This window comes from Pseudorasbora parva, chromosome 4, assembly GCF_024679245.1.
Source record: "Pseudorasbora parva isolate DD20220531a chromosome 4, ASM2467924v1, whole genome shotgun sequence".
NCBI classification, from domain to species: Eukaryota; Metazoa; Chordata; class Actinopteri; order Cypriniformes; family Gobionidae; genus Pseudorasbora; species Pseudorasbora parva.
This window is the reverse complement of record NC_090175.1, coordinates 21,592,895-21,613,939: the sequence shown is the minus strand read 5'-3', so window position 1 is coordinate 21,613,939 and position 21,045 is coordinate 21,592,895. Positions and strand designations below refer to the sequence as shown.

Sequence of the window (21,045 nt, the reverse complement as noted above, 5' to 3'; positions counted from 1 at the left end):
TCCCCCCTCATATCCCCGAGACAAGAGATTTATGCATTTTATTTCTGGAAAAATTCCTCCTATGATGCAAAGGGACGATATTTGCATCATAGGAGGAATGTTTGGCCAAAGGCTAAAGACTACAGTCAGCAGAGGGAGCCATTTCCGCATGTTTTGAACAAGGGGGTAATCTAGCACTCGGAAAGCGTTCCACCCATAGGGGCGGCCATTGCTAACCAAGCCATCACCTGCTGTTAGCATCCCAAAGACTCTCATTCATTTTTGAGTCACTTTCATAGTGAATAACTTTACATCTGAGACGTTTAAAGACTCCATTTGTCCATTGTTTATTTCTAAAGAAACACGACAATGCATAAAAGGCTCGATTACCTTGTATCTTACACTATCGCCCCGTAGAAGCTGTTTTTGTAAAATTAGTGTTAAAAAAAAGTGTTGTGCCTCTAATAAGTGCTTTTGATCTTCTTTTTGCTTTAAATGATATGCGGAAAATACTGGACGTTTGCCACAGATTTGTCCCACCACCTACGACGCAACCGAATGCTTCAAGTTCGCAAAATGCGCTTTTTATTAAAAACTTTTAAACAGGAAATGACGGAGTTTTACCATACATTTTTACAGCAGGTCTATTCGAACGGGATTAGTATTACCCGAGGTCATTTTTCCAGACCTTTTTCCAGAAGGTAAAAGTCTCGGTAATCTTTACTGTCATTGTACGTAATGATTACCGAGATGGCACATTCGGACGGGACTAAAATCACAGAGAACCTCTGGTAATAATTACTTTACCCCCACGTCCCCATGTTAAACTAATCCAGTCCGAATAGGGCTTATGAGGCAGTCGGGGGGACGTGGAAACATATATTCTGATAAAGTCAAGGGGGAAGAATGGGGAGAAGCCGATAGTAAGCCAAAAGCAACGGGAGAAAATATTTAAACAACCTGATTCAGATTTCATTTTCCACAACCACTAGAAGACCTACAACTGTCAGACAGGTTGCTCACGTCACATCTACGTCGTCGAGCTCAGTCTGAGCCTGCGCAGTTCGCTCAGCCATCAGGAGTGAGTGCCTCTGATTGGCCTCATTTTCCACTGTTGAAGTCAATGGGAACGCTCTGTCCATTTCTTTTACTGTGTATGGTTTTGAACCCGCGCATGGGGGATGGAAGATCACACTCAGAGCTCAGCTGGCAGCTGCAGGCACTCATTTAAACAGAGCTATGGTGAGCAATGGAAGTCTTTTAACTTCTCAAATTAATTTCTATGAACGTTAAGCTTGCAAAGGCATGAAATGAAACACGCCAGACTGAACTCGCGTTGTGGATGTATGCTATAAGTGTGATCGCGATTACCTCAGCTCTCATCACGACAGCTCAGCTCATTTATCTCACTCCTGCAGTTAGTGCTCAGTGCTGTGATACTCACGCGATGACTCACTCATTATATTATACAGACACGTTCAGTTTTTAATTGTAGTGTCTTCTCCAACTCAGTCACAGTAATCAAGTTGGTGACTTTGGGAATGCCCTACAGGGCAGCGAAGCATTCTGGGAATTGTAGTCTTTCATCCCCATGAGACAAAAATACATTTCCTGTCTTTTCTCAGTCTAGAAGGCACCAAATTCAAAAATAATTTCACATTTCTACTACATTGATGACCCAGTTTAAATACAGATTCATCTTCTCAGCGCTGAAATTACCCCTTTAACAAAACTAAAAAATCATTAAGAAGGCATTTGTCTTAAAATATATTCAATAATATCAGCAATTCTAATTTGATACTTAAATCTACAACAATGAAATAACATGTAAAAACTTTAAATATTAAATCAAATTATCACAGAATCAACTTTGCACTGCTGCCTTGTCAAAGATCAGCCAAATTTCCACGTGCATTTTGAAAAGCGGATGTTTTAGAAAGTGCTGCGGCAAGTTTTTCAAGAATTCAGAAACTGTAAAAAAAGCATTCAGAATTCTGAAACTGTAAAAATAAAATAAAAAAAGAGGGACTCTGGAATGATATCAAGCTTTTTTCAAGCACCGACCAAAACATTCAAAAGGGTGGAAAATGAAGTCTTACTGAAGGAATATTTAGGGGTCTTCAGTAAATGCTTTTTCTTGATTAGATCTACTGAGTTCTCTTGGTTGTTTTAGTCTGGACCAAAAGACACATTGTCCTGGTAGTCCTTAGCATTCACACTAAAGTGTTTATTACATAGAAGCACAGTTAAAAATATCCCATTTGAGATCATTCAAATTGTATGAGTATCTTGTATGTCTGAATATCTGAATGTTAAATATTTGCAATACAAATATTAGACATTCAAATGTTAAATGTACATAATCAGAGTTATTTGAAAGTTACTCAGGAAACTGTGGTGGGAATAAAGACAAGCCCGTTTACCCACGTCACAAATCCTGACAAATATAAGCCTGAAGGAGCCTAATCCATTTTAGAGGTAGGAAATAAATATTTTATTGACTATCACCGACATCACCAATGGTAAACCGCTTCTTATTTCAATATTTGTTTACACAATACTTTGATAATATTAGTTTAAGAAGATTGAGGCCCAGATCAGTTAGCAAAAAGTGCCTTTAATACAAAATATGATAAACATACACTTCTGATCAGTTTGACATTTTCAACCTCTGAAGATACGCCATCTGTCCAACTATTTGCTTGCATCTAAATGTCATCCACTGTGACTCAGACCATGGTTTCTTATACACTGAGCACATATACAGTCCAGAAGAACCATTAATAAACAGTCCATTAATAAACTACAACCAGTACTTATCATCTAAAGAGTTTGTTTATGGGTCAATGAAGTAGTTGAGTGTGCATGATAAAGGAAAGAAAAACTTTGAAATGTTCATGCAGTTTTTACATGGTTTTGATAAACAAAAAAAAACGTAAGAAAAGATTTCAATTAAAAGGCTTTCAATTAAAGGTTTTCACCTGAATAAAATGACATGTGATGTAAAACCATCAAGATAAAAAATTCTATGCATTTTCCTCACTCTAAATATGTGCAAGTGTACATGTCTTAATTGTTTTCAACAACAAAAAATATATTTTTCAAGGTAAGAATTTTGTGGACAAAACATTAGTATGTTCTCTATTAAATAATAATAAAATATTATGCCAAACTACATAAGGTTTCCTTTTCACTCTTTAAATACGGCTTTTATCAACCTGACATAAATTAATAGAAATGACAAAGACTGTCATGCCAATGATTATTCTATAGAAAACATATTCAATCTGAAGATATGTGGTAACAGTGTGATCAAGTGTCCAAAATCATTCCTGTCTTTGAAGCAATAGTATGACACAAATATATATTTTTGTACACCACTCTATTAAAGCCATAAGACTTTGCATTAATCAAAAGAACAAACTGAAAGATGGGTTGCTGACTATTGTCTTCATCACAGTAATTTTCCCCTTTCAAAGCACACTATAAATGTCAGAATAACATTTCAAGTGAGAACTTGCCAGGTTTTAGAATCTCCACAGGCTGTCCTTTATTTAAGAGTACAGGTTTGTCTGAATGACAAGGCTGTAAAATAGCTTTTTACACATGAACACAAATATATTTAAGAAAGCAAGGAGGAAGCATTCAAAAGAAGGAAGTTTAAAGCATGAATGGGATAAAAAAAAAATACTATCAAAGCACTAGCACATTTATTGGGTTGGCTGGAACTTTAGAGAATGATTGCGCCCCTAAAGCTAGACAGAGCAAACAACTGTGAAATGAACTGAGATGGATTTGTGCAGAAACTTTTCAGAGTTCTCGGGGTCTCCTGTGAGTGACTCTACACACACAGAAGATTGATAAGAGTTAGTGAGATGACACACAGCAAAGTTCTACCCGGGTGACACATGAGTGAAGCAGGAGAAGGTGAAGAGTGCAGGTTAGGCTCCAGGCTAAAGGAGAGGGCTGCTCCGCAACAGATCACAGAGTTCACTCTCAGATCTCCTTACAGGCCAAAGATCAAAGACACAGCTGGGCTTTCAACCAGAAAATTCATCAAGTCTATTTGCCCAAAGTGGAAGCTCAGATATGGACTGACAGGCTAAAACACATGGTTAATGAATGAAAGCAAAACTTTTTGAAATTATAAAACTTAATATCGTTTGAGGACCACTAACATTTCTTTGCCAAATTATTATTTTCTTCACATTTTTATATCACATTATTCCGCGAACATAAACAGAAGCTCAACCGAACCTGCTTGACTGAGAGAACAAATCTCATCGGTTCTTGCAGAAGCTCAAACCGTTGCTCAGCATTTTGCTACGGTTTCCAGGTTGAACGTGTTGTTTCCTGGAAGCGGTGTGCAACAGGGTCAATGTCAGCAGCAACATGTATATAACTGTGCGGTGTTAAAGAGACAGCATACACAATGGGTCCGAATTCAATCTGTTCATCATATAAAGTGATCGAGTCTCTTCAGAAAATTTGGACTAAGCCACTCAATTCATATGGATTTGTTTTACGATCTCTTTATAAACTTTTTGAAGGGTCAAATTGGTGAGGGACAGAAATCCCTCAGTGGTGGGAACTGCACACATGTGTTCCAAAGATGAAAAAAAGTCTTATGGGGTTTGAATGACATAAGTAATTAACAAATTTGTCATCTGCTTTATTATTTGAAATGAACTACTTTAATAATTGATTATCTTTACAACAGAAACTGAATCTACACTGAATTTACTTCAATCCTGAAGGCAGGAGTGGTAGATTTAAAATGTGAACACATCAGCCAAATATGCACAGACACCACAGAGACGGCACAACTCAGTATGACTTACTGCTGACCTGTCCTACACAGACATGAACAAAATGATTTACTCTCTTTGAATGATCAGGTGTTAATAACACACCTGATGACACATCTGACTAACTTTTACCCCCTGGGAACAAGGAGCAAGTGGAGGCCCATAGAAGTTCAATGACACACAATTTATTACACAAATTTATTATTTATTAATTATTTTTCCCACATGTATTTTATTACATGATCATATTTTTGTTTATTTTATTAAACAAGGTTGTTTTCTTTGCTGCTGTGCATTTAAATAGGTTTTGGACATGAGATACATTGCTTATTTGAGATATTTCTCATTCATTTTTTATTTTAACATTCTCTGAAAAGCTCCAAACAAACAGTTAATTGGAGTAGAATGATCACAGATACTGTCAAATTAACTTTTTCTGCTCTTTCTAATGTCAGGATCCATCTGTGAAATGTGCAGAGCGGCAGGTTGTACACGCTTGAGGTCTACAGGCCTACTTGAAATCGAAACCGGCGTGTTCAGCCGTTCAGCATCGAAAATACATTTTGGTCAAAATATAACAAAAACTACGACTTAATTCAGCATTGTCTTCTCTTCCGGGTTTGTTTTCAAAATAAGGTTTCAAATGGTTATGAATCAGCGTATTGATTCATGATTCGGATCGCGTGTCAAACTGCCAAACTGCTGAAGTCACCAGACATTGGTGATCCGAATCATGAATCAATACGCTGATTCATAACCGTTCAAAGCTTTATTTGAGGATTGAAAACAAACCCAGAAGAGAAGACAATACTTAAATTACTTAAAATGTGTCAATTCTGTGAACTCAAAAGAAAAAAAAAGTTCTAAATACTATTAAAAGTTAAAAGGATAGTACAGCCCAAAAAAAGAGGTGAGATTCGAGAGCAGCCGGCTAATTCATTATGCGCAGCTTCTCCAGGGCTGGTGACGCACTGATGCAGCTGTTTCACCTTTTTTGTACATTTGCTTAGGTGCTGAAACGTACAATATGGAAATGTAGGCAAGATTTAGATAAATTAAAAATATTTATATCATAAATATATTTATATAGTTTCATAGATATATTTAATTTTTAGATCCCTTAATCTTACCCCATAAACGTGAACATATTTTTCGACAACATAAAAACCAAATCAGGAGAAACAGTATAAAGAAATGTAATGGACAGACAAGTGTAATAAAAGAAAATATTTTAAAAGCGTGAAAAGGCAATTTTTGATATAACTAATGTAAACCTTTGTAATAACTCTTCTTGAGTTAGGTATTGGATTCAGTAGCCTGACGTGGTCATATTCAATTCTAGCAGAATATGAGTCTGATACTGCTCCATTGGGCTTTGATTATGGGGCATTTATAGGACAGACCTACAACCAATCAGAGCTACAGAGGAAGTGACGTATGTTGAGCGACGCATAGCTGTCAACAGAACTCAACTGCACACATGCTGCCTGGAACTAGTAGAAGATGAGTGTAAACAAAATGTAAACTATTATTTGAAAGCTGGAACCGAACCCGGTGGGAAGACACGGACCCGACTGTTCCCGATTGTCTCATATTCCACAATGAACTGCAAATCATTAAACAAGCTGCAAAAAAATACAACTTTTTGTCTCAGCCTACCCAAGTTATATGATGGCCGTTGTCCCCCATCCTTGTACCTGATTGTGATGTATAATATTCCTCTTTTGTTGTTCCAAGAATGCTTAATTCTCATCATATCAGCTGTAAAAGTCCACTTTATGTCACGGTGACAGATTTATGCATCTGTGCAGATTTGCATTTCAACTCAGGTTAACTTGCATAATAACTTGTCCTTTTGGACTAATGATTGCTCGTTGGGTGCCATGGCTACTGACGTCAGCATTATTTATTTGCTATCATCTTTGTGAGCCAAGTCTGACCACCAAAACTTTAAGATTAAAAAAAGACTTATTTTTGAAGCTCAGGTTGCCATAGAAACATGACTCGGTGGAGACTGCACTTGAGCGTTAGCTGGAGCAACCTGAAATATACAAGCTTTTTTACGCAATTTAAGCGACACAGAAAACATTTGTGATAGTTCACCTGAGATTTTGTTGCTAGTTTTGTACATTATTACCGTGCTCTTGCATTAAATCTGCCCGCTTTCAAAATGGCTGAGAGAGCGCGAGCGAAAGAGAGAGAGAGCTCGTGTTTGCTTACTTTTCTAAACCTTATTTCCCAGCTCACACTGTTCTTATCCTAATTTTACAATTTGCAAGTTACACAAAACACACAAGCCGTGCTGACTCTGATCACGGCCAGGTGTTCTCCGAGTCCGATCGACTCGGGTATTACACACAATGTTAAACAGACCCGGGCCGGGACCTGAAGTAATAGATTTGGGACCCGACCCGGACCCGGCTAACCATTTAAAATATAGACCCGAACCCGTACGGATCCCGGGTCCACGGGTCTCGGGTGCTCCGTGAAGACCTCTATCTTTCCCATCGACAAATGCCTTGATTGCGGTCCTCTATTCCTCTTTTGAATGCGCTGTCGATATGTTCTATAACAGATGCGATGGCGGAATCTACACATCTCAGATCTTTAAGCCAAGCTCTCTTTGATGATGTGGCGATAAAAAAAATAAGCTCGATAATTTTTCCGGCCGCGATAATTGCCATTTGCATGCTTTTTTGTTTTCCTCGTCTCTCTCGTTGACTGCGCGTGCCTCGTCCGTTTGGGGAGGTGTTTATACTCGGCGTGCAGATCGAGTGCGGCGTGATACGACGTCATTCTCGGCCAGAAGATTCGTCTGGAACTCATGACTCTTCGGTTGCGGAACCACACGCAAAGTTACGAAATTTGACGAGCACAACGGCAAGCGAAACGGGGTCTCGCGCACTCCGCGTTGATGTCATTTTTGCCGCTCACACCCTCGCGCTCGAGCAGACGCATCGTGTATAAACGAGGCTTAAACACGTAAGTTCCTGTAGAGATCGCAATACACATTCTCCTTTTTTGCCAAATAAATGAAAAGCATGTCATCAAGAGACTAGCTTTCCTCAGAGATGGTCAAGTTCAGTTTGTGCATGATTAGGCTATGATATAAAAAAAAATGTAATACTATAACCTAAATTGTGGATAATTAATTTATCATATGCTGAAGTACATTTCTAGATTAAAATAACCGTACAGAACGAAAAACCGTGAGCCTAAAACCGTGATACGAACCGAACCGTGGGTTTTGTGAACCGTGCTGCCTCTAATATGCTCCTAAAACACAATCATCCATTGCAGTTTTCAGCCATTTTATTTATTGTTTTTGGTACTTATTTAAATGCATTTTTAAACTGACTGAGAGTCATGCTTTTATTGTTTTTGGTTGTTTTGTTCATTTATTGTGGTTATTTAAAATGTTTTCCATTTTTAGTGTTAAATAGTCTTTAGAAATTAAAGTTTATTGATCTTTGAAAAGGTGTACCAGCATTTTTATGCCATTATCATTATTTGAAATAAAAAAATGGTCTCAGAACGACAATATTATCGTTTATCGCAATAATTTCTTGGCCAATTTATCGTCCAGCAAAATTTGTTATCGTGACAGGCCTACGTGGCTGATTACGTTTCTGATGATAATCTGTCAATTATCGCCCTGACAATGTTATTGGTTTGAACAGTTTCTGTTCGGGCATAATAACTCCTCTACGGATCGAGTCCAGACCTAATTTCCCGACCTAAAAATGTTGTGGGCGGGGCTGAGTTCGGCTGGCATCCAGGCTAGGATTTAATAGTTGCACTCTCTATACTGAGGATGGAAATGAAGATCATTAAATAAAGACTTGAAATAGATCTGTTCCTCACACAGCATTATCATATGAATTCTAAAGATTTGTAATTATATTGATCATCAATACAATAGAATCAACCAATAATTCCATGAATTAAATATTCATAGATTAAATAAGGATTTGTAAACATGTCTACAGCTACGTAAATGACTTCTGTTTTAGATGCTATCATCACCTCAATATTGTACGTTTCTAGTGTCTATGTAAGCGTGAGTAAATAAGTATGCAAAGCACATTTAGTTTTCGTTGAAATGAACTTCTTCAACTCAAAAAATAAATTACATTTTTATTCCTGATATATGAAATGGGTATAAGAAGAATGCAGCAATGACGTTCTTGGCTAACCGTCTAAAAAGAAAAAACAAAACAACTTTTATCTGAAAAGTTGTCTACGACTGACTGAGCCAGGCTGTCTACACATCCCTACATGATGCCGATTTGCTGATCCATTGGCTATTTCCCTTCATTCTCTTCTGCACTCCTCCCTTTCCTCCTATTGAAGGCTTCTAGGGCTTGTCACAGAGTTCACTTTCCTGTCCCCCAGCCTTCCTTCCCATTTGCACAAAAGCAGACCTGCCACCACAATCCATGTGTATATGACCTTCAGGGACACTGTATCACAGCCCTTGTATGTTTCCACCCTGTAGAAATGGACATTCAGTCATCCTTATTCCAATAACAGAGTACTGTCAAGATAAAAACTGAACATGTTTAAAGATGTATTCTCGCTTTTCAACAAATGATTACCATTCTGCAGATGCCTTGAGGAATCTCCTTAAGAGTGTGGTTACCAAAAAGGCACTAAGTGGTTAGTGTCTTGTGAAATTTAAAACGTCACGGTCTTTGGGTGACCTCCAAGTAATACAAAGACATCAGAGGTAGCCATCCTAATTTACCCAGAGTATAAATCTTCAACCTAATTCATCCTGACATCTAGAAGAAAATATGGGGCTTTGAGTTACACGTCTCGAATTTCTAATCATTTAGAAGAAATAATTGCAGGATGTGTTGTTTACACTTGGAAACTATTCTTATTTTGTTAATGTTGGAATAGAATGTCTCCACAGCTACATTCGCAAAGTTAAAATAGATTTGTCTGTTTATCACTATTTTTAAGAAAGAAGCAGAACAACACCATTAAAAAACAGTATTAGCCTATCGCTTCTGCTATTAACTTTTGCTTTACTATATTCCTTGTATCTTTCTCTTTAATACAGAATTTTGACAAAAAAAACAAATAAATATGTTCCATCTTTGAATATAAAAACACCCGTGCGAGAGCTTTGATGTAAGCTTGAGTCAAACTTCATGTCTGCAATAAAGTTTTACTAGACACAGTGTTCAAAGATTTAAAAAGATTCCTTACTTAAGTTGAGTTAATATCAGATGCATCACTGAGCACAAACAACTTCCCCACCACTCACGTAAACAGTTATGAACTCTACATGACACTACTTGTTTGTCATGCTTATGATAATCACACACCTGAGGGGACCTGTGCTATGTCAAGACATTTTTAGCACTAATGGAAACTTTTATAACTGTCTAGTGCCAGTGTTTGTTGGCAGAGGTGATGTCTGGGTTATACATAAAAAATGCATTCTAACTTTTGAGTCTTTACTTTTCTGGGTCTGTTTCACTGCATAGGAGGAAGAAAAACAACTCAATAATAGAATATCTATAACCCTGTCAACAATTCATTTCCTGAGGTGCAGCATCTTCATGTTTAAAGCCAGCAAGGACAACAGTACATAGGGGTTGCAAAGGGGGTTGGTTTTGTATTTAAAAAAAATGTAATCTAAACCTTACTGGTCCAGAACCATAATTGAGCGATACAAACAGATTTTAAAACCCCAATTGTGCATTTTTGCATGCCACCTGACAAGCCAAAAAAAGTGTAATATTAAAGAAAGTTAATTAAAGATTGCGAAGTCTACTACACTGAAAAGAAAATAAAAAGTTTTTTTTTTTCCTTCAAGTAAATTTTGCATATGGAATTAAGTAATCGCTACTTAAGTTAATAAGAAAAATTAACATAGAAATAATAAGGGGAGCCAGGGTATGGTTGTAACACATTTTTTCAACACCTAAAAAAAACGTTTTTTAGGCAAAGTACCCACATTTGTCTACTACAAATGGCGACGATTTCAATTTCTTCAACTATATCACAGACTTTGTAATATGATGGAAAATACAAATTGGTCCTTTGTTACAAACTACCCCACTATTGGGGTAGGTTGTAACACATACTGGGGTAAGTTTTAACAGGTAGACAAAACTAAGGATACTCCAAGTGATATACAACAACAAGAGTTTTATTTTAAATGAATGGCTGAAACAATAAAATATATGAATATGGCATGTATAGGTGCATGTGTGCGTTTGTTTGTGCATGTCTGTACAATAGTTAAAATAGATTTGTCTGTTTATCACTATTTTTAAGAAAGAAGCAGAACAACACCTTTAAAAAACAGTATTAGCCTATCGCTTCTGCTATTAACTTTTGCTTTACTATATTCCTTGTATCTTTCTCTTTAATACAGAATTTTGACAAAAAACAAATAAATATGTTCCATCTTTGAATATAAAAACACCCGTGCGAGAGCTTTGATGTAAGCTTGAGTCAAACTTCATGTCTGCAATAAAGTTTTACTAGACACAGTGTTCAAAGATTTAAAAAGATTCCTTTCAACAATTGTGATAGGTGATATACAACAACAAGAGTTTTATTTTAAATGAATGGCTGAAACAATAAAATATATGAATATGGCATGTATAGGTGCATGTGTGCGTTTGTTTGTGCATGTCTGTACTGTGTCTGTGTGGGGGGGGGGCATGTTTTTGTGAAATATGAGGACACAAATGTGTATAATGACATGGATATGAGGTATTACAAAGAGAGGGTGAAATATGAGGACATTGGCCATGTCCCCACTTTTCAAAATGATTATAAATCATAGAGGATGAGGTTTTTTTAGAAAGTAAAAATGCAGAATGTTTCCTGTGATGAGTAGGGGTAGGAGCAGTTTAGGGGGGTCAGAAAATAAGCTTTGTACAGTATAAAAAAACATTGCACCTATGGAATGTCCCCACATTTCACAAAAACAAATATTTCATATGACTTCTATCTTATCCGTGACTTGTGGAATTGGTAATGTTACAACTCTCCCCCTGTTACAACCAGCTATCCAGTCTCCTCTAATTTTATCTTGGCCAGGAAAATGTTGAATGAGTTGTTTACTTTTTATTTACAAGTTTATTTTGCAATACTTTTTACTCAAACAATATAACACTGAATTAACCCAAATTTTAATGTGCATGCTTTACTTAGAAACTAGAAATCTAAATAATAATGCAGAAGATATTGTGTAGTACAATAAACAGTGACGATCACATTCGATTTAGGGCTGTTTCGAATGCCATTTTTGGAGCTTCGAAGCTTAGGTGGCAATCAATATCGAATATTCGAAGCTTCGGTGGGTGGGGCTAAATATATAATAATAGTGTCGGTTTGCATTTGTATCATCTTTCACGACTTCACGTTTCACTCTTCGGCATCGTAAATGTGTTGCGGCAGACCCAGTGGAGTGCAGTGTTGCATTTGGTGCAATATGATCAGGTGGCACACATTCTTTAAATATTAATAAACATTTAATAATCCTTTAAATAGAACAGTTTCCGGTATGCATTACACAGGCAGGTTTATGCTCCGAAAACGGACAGTGCACAAGTGATACAAAACACAAAGTCTGTTGAGAGCAAGAACTTTAATAAGGTATTAATAACGAACCTTTCTTTAAAACAAATGAATCCCAAAACAGAAATTAAATTAGTAACACACAGTGATTTCAACAAACTGTAATAAATAAAGAACACGGTAGCATGCTTATAAACAGTTGAATAAGAATAAATTAATTGTTTTTAAAATGACACAAAATGTAATATCTATTTTATTCTATATAAGGGATTTATTTAGTCTTTATTTTTACGGAAGTCACGTGTTGAAAAAAAGAAAAGAATATTCGAATCTCAAAACTGAAAATCGAATGCCACCTCACCGAACGAATATTCGAATATTCGATTATTCTAGTACAGCCCTAATTCGATTGATCGTTTTGACTATGAATGTGTAATTTTGAGTAGAAAAACAACAACAAAAGCAATGATAAAACAGTGTAAATACAGCTGATATTAATTATTCAAGCCCCAGCGTATGATGGGAACACCAGAATAGTTATATAAAAAAGTTGTATATTTTTATATAAGTTAAAATGTTTATGCTTAATTTCTACACGCTTGCATTTAGTACTAATATAGAAATTAACTTTTTTGAATTCTTGCCTGAACTATGTTATTTCATGTAGAAATAAGTAACAATAATCCTTCCACATGACTATAACTGTTTACAATGTTTACTACATCAATTTGTTACAAAAGATGCTACCTCTTCACAAAAACAACCAATCTGTTATCACATTCTTTGATATACACTCTTTAAAATAAAGGTTCTAGGAGGAGATATCATCTAGCAATAAAACTATGTTTGGTTCATAAAAGAACCTACATGTGAAGAGTTTTAAAGGTGCTCTAGAATGAAAAATTTAATTAACCTTGACATAGTGAAATAAGAGTTCAGTACAAGGACATCAAATACTGTGAGTCTCAAACACCATTGCCTCCTCCTTCATATGTAAATCTCGTGAATCAAAAACACCACGGAAAAATAAGTGCTTCTCATTCTCAACATAAACCCAACTGTGACGCAAGTGTTGGGGATCATTCATATGCACGCCCCCAACATTTGCATCTGTCCAAACTAGGGCTGTCAAAACTGCTCAAAAATGACGTTCGAATATTCCCTCTAAAACAAACACGAATATTCGAACTATTCAAACATCTAGGTGCGCATTTTGTCAATGACGCGCATTACGTCAATAACAGGACAAATTAATACAAAGAGACATAACTACTTGTATAGTTTGTCTATTTAAGTTTATACATATTTGACAATGTATTACTTACACAAAAACAAGTAGATTGTTATTATAAATTATATAATTATTATATATAAATTAACTAATGGCCAAGACCGCAGAGCGCGGACCTCTCTCTCTCTATCTCTCTCTCTCTCTCGCCCTCACTGCAGATAGAGTTTTGTGCACGCAATTTAAGGTTGCGAGACTCGCGACTCTTGTCCCAAATATAGCAGGCTTCTTTCCAATATGCTGCAAGTTTTACAGCATATTGAACGCTCCAAGTGAGCTCTGCTGTGCTAAACATGGAGCTTTTTCCTTGACATGGTAAATAATCACACCAGTGGAAGCAGTGCATTTATCCTTTATTCATGCAATATCTCTTCAGTCAGTACAGTAACATTAGCCTACATTTTAGTAATGTTTCTATTTAACGTTAAATAACATGAGGCATGGTATGCTAACTGTATCTTACATAGCTTGCATATAACTTTATCTCGCGACTCAACAATTTTACCTCCTACCGACCAAAATCCAAGGTACTTCCAGACATGGTTTTTTAGATTATGGAGTTAAAATCTCTTTCTCTGCTGCAGTCGAGTTGGGCTCTGCACTTTCTGCCATCTTCCCTGCAAGATGCGTCCACTTTCAGCAGTGACAGAGCGACTCCTGTGACCTGTCCCTGAACCCTCAGACGCGCGCTCACTCGCAAAGCAGACAGCCATCCAGCTCGTCTGGAGCAGCTGGGGTTAGGTGTCTTGCTCATGGACACTTCGACACTTGGTCAGGTGGAACCGGGGATCGAACCACCAACCTTCTGGTTTGTAGACAACCTACATGAACCACTGAGCCACTGCCGCCCCACCATTTTTTATAAATTTTTTCACCTTCGAAATTCGTTTTTTAAAAACTATTCGACTATATATTCGAATTTAGAATATTCATTGACAGCCCTAGTCCAAACATGTTCATTGTCAGGCGGACCTGACGGTAACTGGGACTGCAGGTAAACAAGACACTTGAGGATGAAAAACAGCAGCTCTCATGACACACTTCATGTTCAGGCTGTGCAGGGGACGTGAGGACTTTTCATATGTCAACAGTCATGGATGAGGTTTATTATAATCGGATACCACAACAATTTATTTCAAAATCATTTGTTTGTTCAGCCCATTTCAAGCAAGCTTCGCTCTGTGTCTTAAACTTAAACTTTTCTGTTATCCGGGAGTGACACGCGATGACTCGCTCACAAGATGGCAATGCCCAGCTCACCCCTACATAATTATGGGCGTGGTTACAGGTGGATAGCCATTTATCCGCCGTCTATAGTCATTGCATCGCCTAAACTCCGCCCCATCCTGCATAAATTACTGAAATCTGGCAACCGGAAGCACACAAGCTCTCTGGCACGCGCGGATGATCTGAAAACACCAATAAACAAGTAGGCTGCATTTTAGCTATCGCCATTTGAGATGTTCTGCTTAAAGTGTCATTCAGTCATTCAGTGTTCTGTCAGGACGGTCAGGACACACTCACAAACTGCTTCGCTGAATAGCTGAACTGCTGTGAGCTGTGAACGGCTGAAATAAGCCAATCAGAGCAGAGCTCAACATTAATATTCATGACTCTTCCAAATAAGGCAAAAACAGACCATTCCATCCTAGGGACAATTTATAGGGTTGTAAATGGACCTGTAAAACTGTATCTGGACAATTTTTGCCCTCTGTGTAGATATCAGAGAACAATTGAACATATTGTTTTTAACTCATTCTAGGGCAGCTTTAAAAGAACCATTTGTTTTTACTAATCTGAAGAACCTTTTTCCAAAGTAAATAAACTTTAAAGGGTTCAATGAATGAAATGTTCATCTTAGAGCGATCAACACCAATAAAAAAAAACTTTCATTTTAAAAGTGTAATAAAAGCACAATTAAATTTTTAATTAAAAAAATCTGGATTTTTAAAAATCTAATAAATAAGTAGATGAACTAAAGGACATTTCAGGTAATAAAATCAATAGCAGAAATAGCAGTCCAGACCGTTGTAAACATTCACAATGATGAATCAATAATTGTATCAGTTGGAATGTAGATAAGCCCATTCAGGGCAAAAAGCTTTAACTCAAATCTGCAAATATGAGACATATCACCACATTCCAAAACAAATCATTCAGTACCAGGTGGTGGAATGAGAAGAATTCCTCTTTGAGCTGAGTGCAGTAATATGGTTTGTTTTATGTTTGCATTTTGTGTGTCTGGAGCTCTCTTTCTTCACAGTCTCACCCTTGAAAATGTATTTTGCTAACACGGCCTTGGAGACGTACAAAGAGTCAAGAAAACTTCAGGTGGAATATAAGTGCGTTCACTCAATGTTGTAATTAACGTAACGATTCTGAACTGAAAAAAGCCTTCACATGCTTGTAGAACTTGTAATTACAATCTGTAAACTCATAATTTTCTGAGAGCTACGACTTGTGCCACGTGGCAACTGTACATCCTGACCACTGCCGATTTAAGGTGTGTTCGACTTGAAGTGACGCTGTGCAGACCGAACTGTGTAGGACATGGAAGCGAGAGCAATTCAAAAGTAACACCTGAAAGGAGACAATTTGTTCTTGATATTTGATGATAAAATATATATTTAGCATTATAAAACCTGCATTACAGTTGAGTAATATAATTTTTTTGCCAAGAAATTTTGGACATTTGGAGGATAAGAACATTCCACATAGATTAAGCAAATCTTTTCATATTTCATCTCTTAATGATCAACAAATCATGGGAGTGTTAAAGCAAAGAATGGGTGAACCCTTCAGAATGGTTTAAAAGTAATAGCAAAAGTGGCCTTGTTCATGTTGTTTATGCAACAAGAAAATCCTCATTAAATGACTTTTTGCATGATACTGGGAAAGCATTATTAGGTTGAATGTATATTAGGTTATTATTGACTTAATTCAAAAGAAGATTTAAAGACTTAAAAATACAAGTTTTACAATAAATCTCTCTGTAAATTCCAGTTGTCAAATTAATTTGTTCAAGGTTGTCAGATTTAAAAAGGAGTGTTTTTTCAGACATGACTATGATTAAACATAAATATGTGTATGCAATTGGCAGCCATCAACTTTTCCATACAAAACATACTCCTACATATTTCAAGCATCACCATTTTACTGCATATTTCATAATTCTAATCCTAACTATGTTATTGAATATAATAATATTGATAGCTATATAAAGTTAAATCAAAAGTGGCCTTATCAGCAACTGTAGCCAATAATACACAAAAATCCTAAAATAATATGTGAGCGTAACTAAAAAAGTGCAACACAAACCCACTAATGTAACATTCTTTAAAATGTGGTTCACTCAAGGATTTCTGGGAATGCCCATTCAACAATAAATAATTTATCTTAATATAAAAGTATAAATCAAAAATATAAATATAAAATAAGCCTTACTGAATATAAATTCTTTTGGTAGTTCATACTTTTTTTTACTTAAAACTTAGTCTTTTAAAATATAATGTAGCCTACAATTTGATCATGGTAAGATAACTTTTACCGTAGCATTTACATTCTTGCTAAAATTGCATGTTGCGTAGATAATTTATTACAGCAGATAAATAACCCTCACATGACAGTTTTGCACAGTGGGGAGTCTCGATACCCACTGGGATTTAAATTTGGAAGTTTTTACTGGCATGTTCAATATGGAGAAGGTTTGCATATTTCTCAGACCTGCACCCACACATAACACCGGTAGGTATCTACTAGCTACTACGTTCCCCCAGATATTCCTCAACAACTACAAAAAACAACAACTTGGCTGTTCAGCAAGGGTCCCCGTGTGGTGTCGTTTGGTCAGGCTTACCTATGCACTTGATCTCGAAGCCCCGCGGTGGTTTGAGGGCCCTCCGTGTCCATCCTTCCCTCAGGACCTCCAAATGATCCTCCTTGCCTTGAATGAGCAGAACATGTTCATCTATCCAGCCCAAGAAGAAGGTCTCCGATATGGCGTCCGTGACTTTCTTATTCCAGAAGTGCTGCATGTTCTCCGCTTTGAAGTCGGCGAATATCTCATAGCCGGTGTGATGGTGCTGAAGCTTCTCCGTGACCGCGGCTGCTTCTTCCGTGCTGACCCGTGACAGCACTATGGCCAGGGAATGGGGCGCTATCTGCAGGAACTTCTCCATTCTCCGGCGCGTTTCACACACAGGCCACGGCGTGGATTGCGACCCTGTCCGAAGCTCCGCGGCACTCACACGGTGTTTTATTGCGCACCTTATTGAATTTCCAAAACGAACACATTGCACCGTATTTCAGTTTATTTCCAGGAGCCGAAGCGCTGCGCGTGACGGCGGAGGGTCCACCAGCATGATACGCGAGAGAGACGCCAATGTCATTTACTCATAAAACAAACGCGTTCCGTACGGTGCGCCCATAGCCCGATGCCAGCGGTCCGTTGGGCAATAATAACCAGGCACTGCACTGATGGGCAAAGCAGCTGAGCTGAATGATCAATGGGACTGTCTGTACTAATAGATCTCAACCTGCCTCTTCCCACACCTCTCCCCCGACATTCTGCGCATACGGCCGAAAGCAAGCGAGACCGATTCCTCCACCATCGAGGCCTCTTGAGCGGTGGGCTGATCGATCACTGCATTCATCGGTGATGTTTGCTGGCCATAAAGCGCAGGAGATGACTTCATCCCTTCTTATTCATGTCTTCATTTGGTGAACTCCGAGGTTGCCTCCCATTCTTTCTATACACTACGTGGGGCGTTCATATAGACCGTAAGGCTTTCTGGTGTCTCACTCGCAGCCGTTAACTCGTCTCGGAGGCGTCGGGCTCTTGTCCCTGACGCCTTGCGCTTGGTGTCCGGTGCGGCGGATTAGATTGGACGTGTCGACAGAGAGCGCGCGGATCACCAGATGTTTTCCTGACTCCACCTACAGGCGGCCTTCAAAACATCGCGAGTACAGTGCACGAGCCTCGCAACAGGTGAACATGGGAAAAGCAGAGCGAGCTGGCGGTCACGGATTAGCTCAATGAACTTTAACACTTTACAAGAGAGTAAAATGGTGGTGTGGAGTTGAAAGAGTCCAATTAGAGGAGGCTGTGTTTGTTTTCCTTGTCTTTTTTCATTTATCCGGCTCGTTTCTTGAAGACTATTCGCCCCAAATTCTGAATTCAGGCTAAGGCATAATTTTACATTTCAACTGACTATAGGCCTAATTATACATATTTTTAAAAAATTATATAGAATATTATACAATGCTCTGGGTATAAAACAATAAATACCAGTATAAACTTTAAATATTGGACTAATAGTGTTTTGTTTTGTTTTGTTTTGTTTTCCCCTATAGGGTGCACCCCGTCCTATTTAAGTTATTAGCTACTCAGGCCTACAGCATGCAGAAGTCCTGAGAAATATGACTTATTTTTTAAATGTTTTTATCAAATAAAGTGTTCATAAGTTCATAAAAGTCTAAATGGGCAACATCAATTTTCCAAATTTGTCCTAAAATGCTTAAATCTTATTTATTATATTTTTATTTAGGCCTGTATTTAAATAATTGTTATATATTGATTTATAGGTAGGTATGCAGTGTGAGTCTGTGGACTTATCTGAAAAGAATTTGGCCTTGTTTGATTTTGTGTGTGCTTCTTTTCTCTAAGGCCTTGATCAAATATCTCGAGAGCAAGGGCAAGGGCAGCCAATCATTGGTGTCAGCTTTCGGTTCCCAAGTTCCCAGGGTGATTCCTCTTGTTTAGTTATTTGAGTACACTCGGAAGAACGAGACTGAATCTTTGTAAAATCCTGTGTTGCAATTGTTTGGATAAAAAGTCATTTCTTTACACACACCCAGTGCCAAACAAATTATGTGTGTTGCATTTCATATTAGAGGGTCAGATACTTTAGTGATCAAATTACTTATTAACTGACAGCTGAATTCATAGATAATTTGAAAAGCTAATTTAACAAAATCCTGGGTTATAGAGTAATCCTGATTACTGTGTAACCCAGAACAAATATACATTCACAGCTAATGATCACCATTTGTCATGCTTGAATGAGCTGGTGACCAAACAGCACAACGCCTTGTTGAATTATGTCTTCTTATAACATGACATTTCTATCTCCAGACATTATTGTCAAATGAGCTATTAATTAAAAGCATTTGTGTTGTTTTAGGCTGGAAAAACGGGTTCTGAAACAAAACCAGTTAAGAACCAATGATGCCTTTATGGTGACCTCTGCTGGTAGGACTTTACACTACAAAATGAGCTACATCAATTACATGATTTGACGTAGTAGGATTTGCTAGTACTATGCATTTTGGGGGAGTTTCATAAGTGTGAATTCTGAATGGTTTTTATGTCTGTCTGCTTTTCGTTAGCCAATTTTCTTATAACAATACTTAGATTAAATCAGGACCCAATCATTCACATAGATATATTTCTACAAACATCTCATGTTAAACCTAAAAAAAAAGCTTACCTCATCAGCACAGCAAAAACGTAGTAGCTGCAAGGACCTTTCATTAATATTTTCTTTACCAACAGCTCCGTTTTTAATTATTTAAATGGACTTTCTCATCTAAATTGAAAGATAAAGAACACAAGAAATGAGAACCAAATTGTATCATTAGCATAAGCATAATATTATTTCTTATGCAGTGTCAGGTAAGTAACTACAAAAGTAATTCATTACTAGCTTACATCTTCAACAGAGTAATTAGATCACTGTATTAAAAAATATTGCATTACTTATTACCAATTTTCTAAATCTGCAACAGGTTGAACAGTACAAGGATAGACATGGAAACATTTTTTAATTCTTTCAAATAAATAATATAAAATTGTATAAAATATTATTCTACTGACCAAAGTATTTAAAGGGAGAGGTTACATTAAAAACATACATTTTAACATTAGACATGAAATTTTGATGTTAAATCCACTATTGATCTTTTTTACATTTCCGGGTTTCATTTAAGTTAAATGAGAGAAAACATAGAATTTTTTTTTGTGTGTGTGTTCCCATTTGCTCAAATAGCAAAATAAAAACACAAAAGTTTTCCTGACGTTCAAAAAGAGGAAAATTGTATCAAATATACTATACATTATTTAATGCAATAATTAAACTACATGAAAATTAAGAGCACCCCATTACTTTCCCATTTCAAGGTAAAAGTAATTAAATAGTAATAAATTGCTTAGTAATGAGTTACACCCAACGCTGCTCTTTTATACAAGTCAAAAACTTTCACACACCTACTCACTCTTTATTCATACTATTTTCCACATTTTAGAATAGTAAAACAAAAATAATGAAATAACACAAATAAAATGCTAAATAATTAGTCAAAATAGTCACTCTGTCTGAATTCCAGCTGCTGTGATGCTTTCATATAGTGAGGACGTTTTATTCA

The 21,045-nt window shown here is 37.0% G+C and overlaps 1 protein-coding gene across 1 annotated transcript in view; it reads right to left on the bottom strand.

Annotated features, from left to right (window-relative positions):
* stox2a (storkhead box 2a) overlaps positions 1-18,786 on the bottom strand; it is a 69,649-nt gene extending 50,863 nt beyond the window's left edge. Inside the window, exon 1 of the mRNA XM_067441299.1 lies at positions 17,480-18,786. Coding sequence (XP_067297400.1) covers positions 17,480-17,801 — 322 coding nt within the window. The 5' untranslated portion in view covers positions 17,802-18,786. The remainder of the gene's footprint in view (positions 1-17,479) is intronic.
* Positions 18,787-21,045: the final 2,259 nt, after the last annotated feature.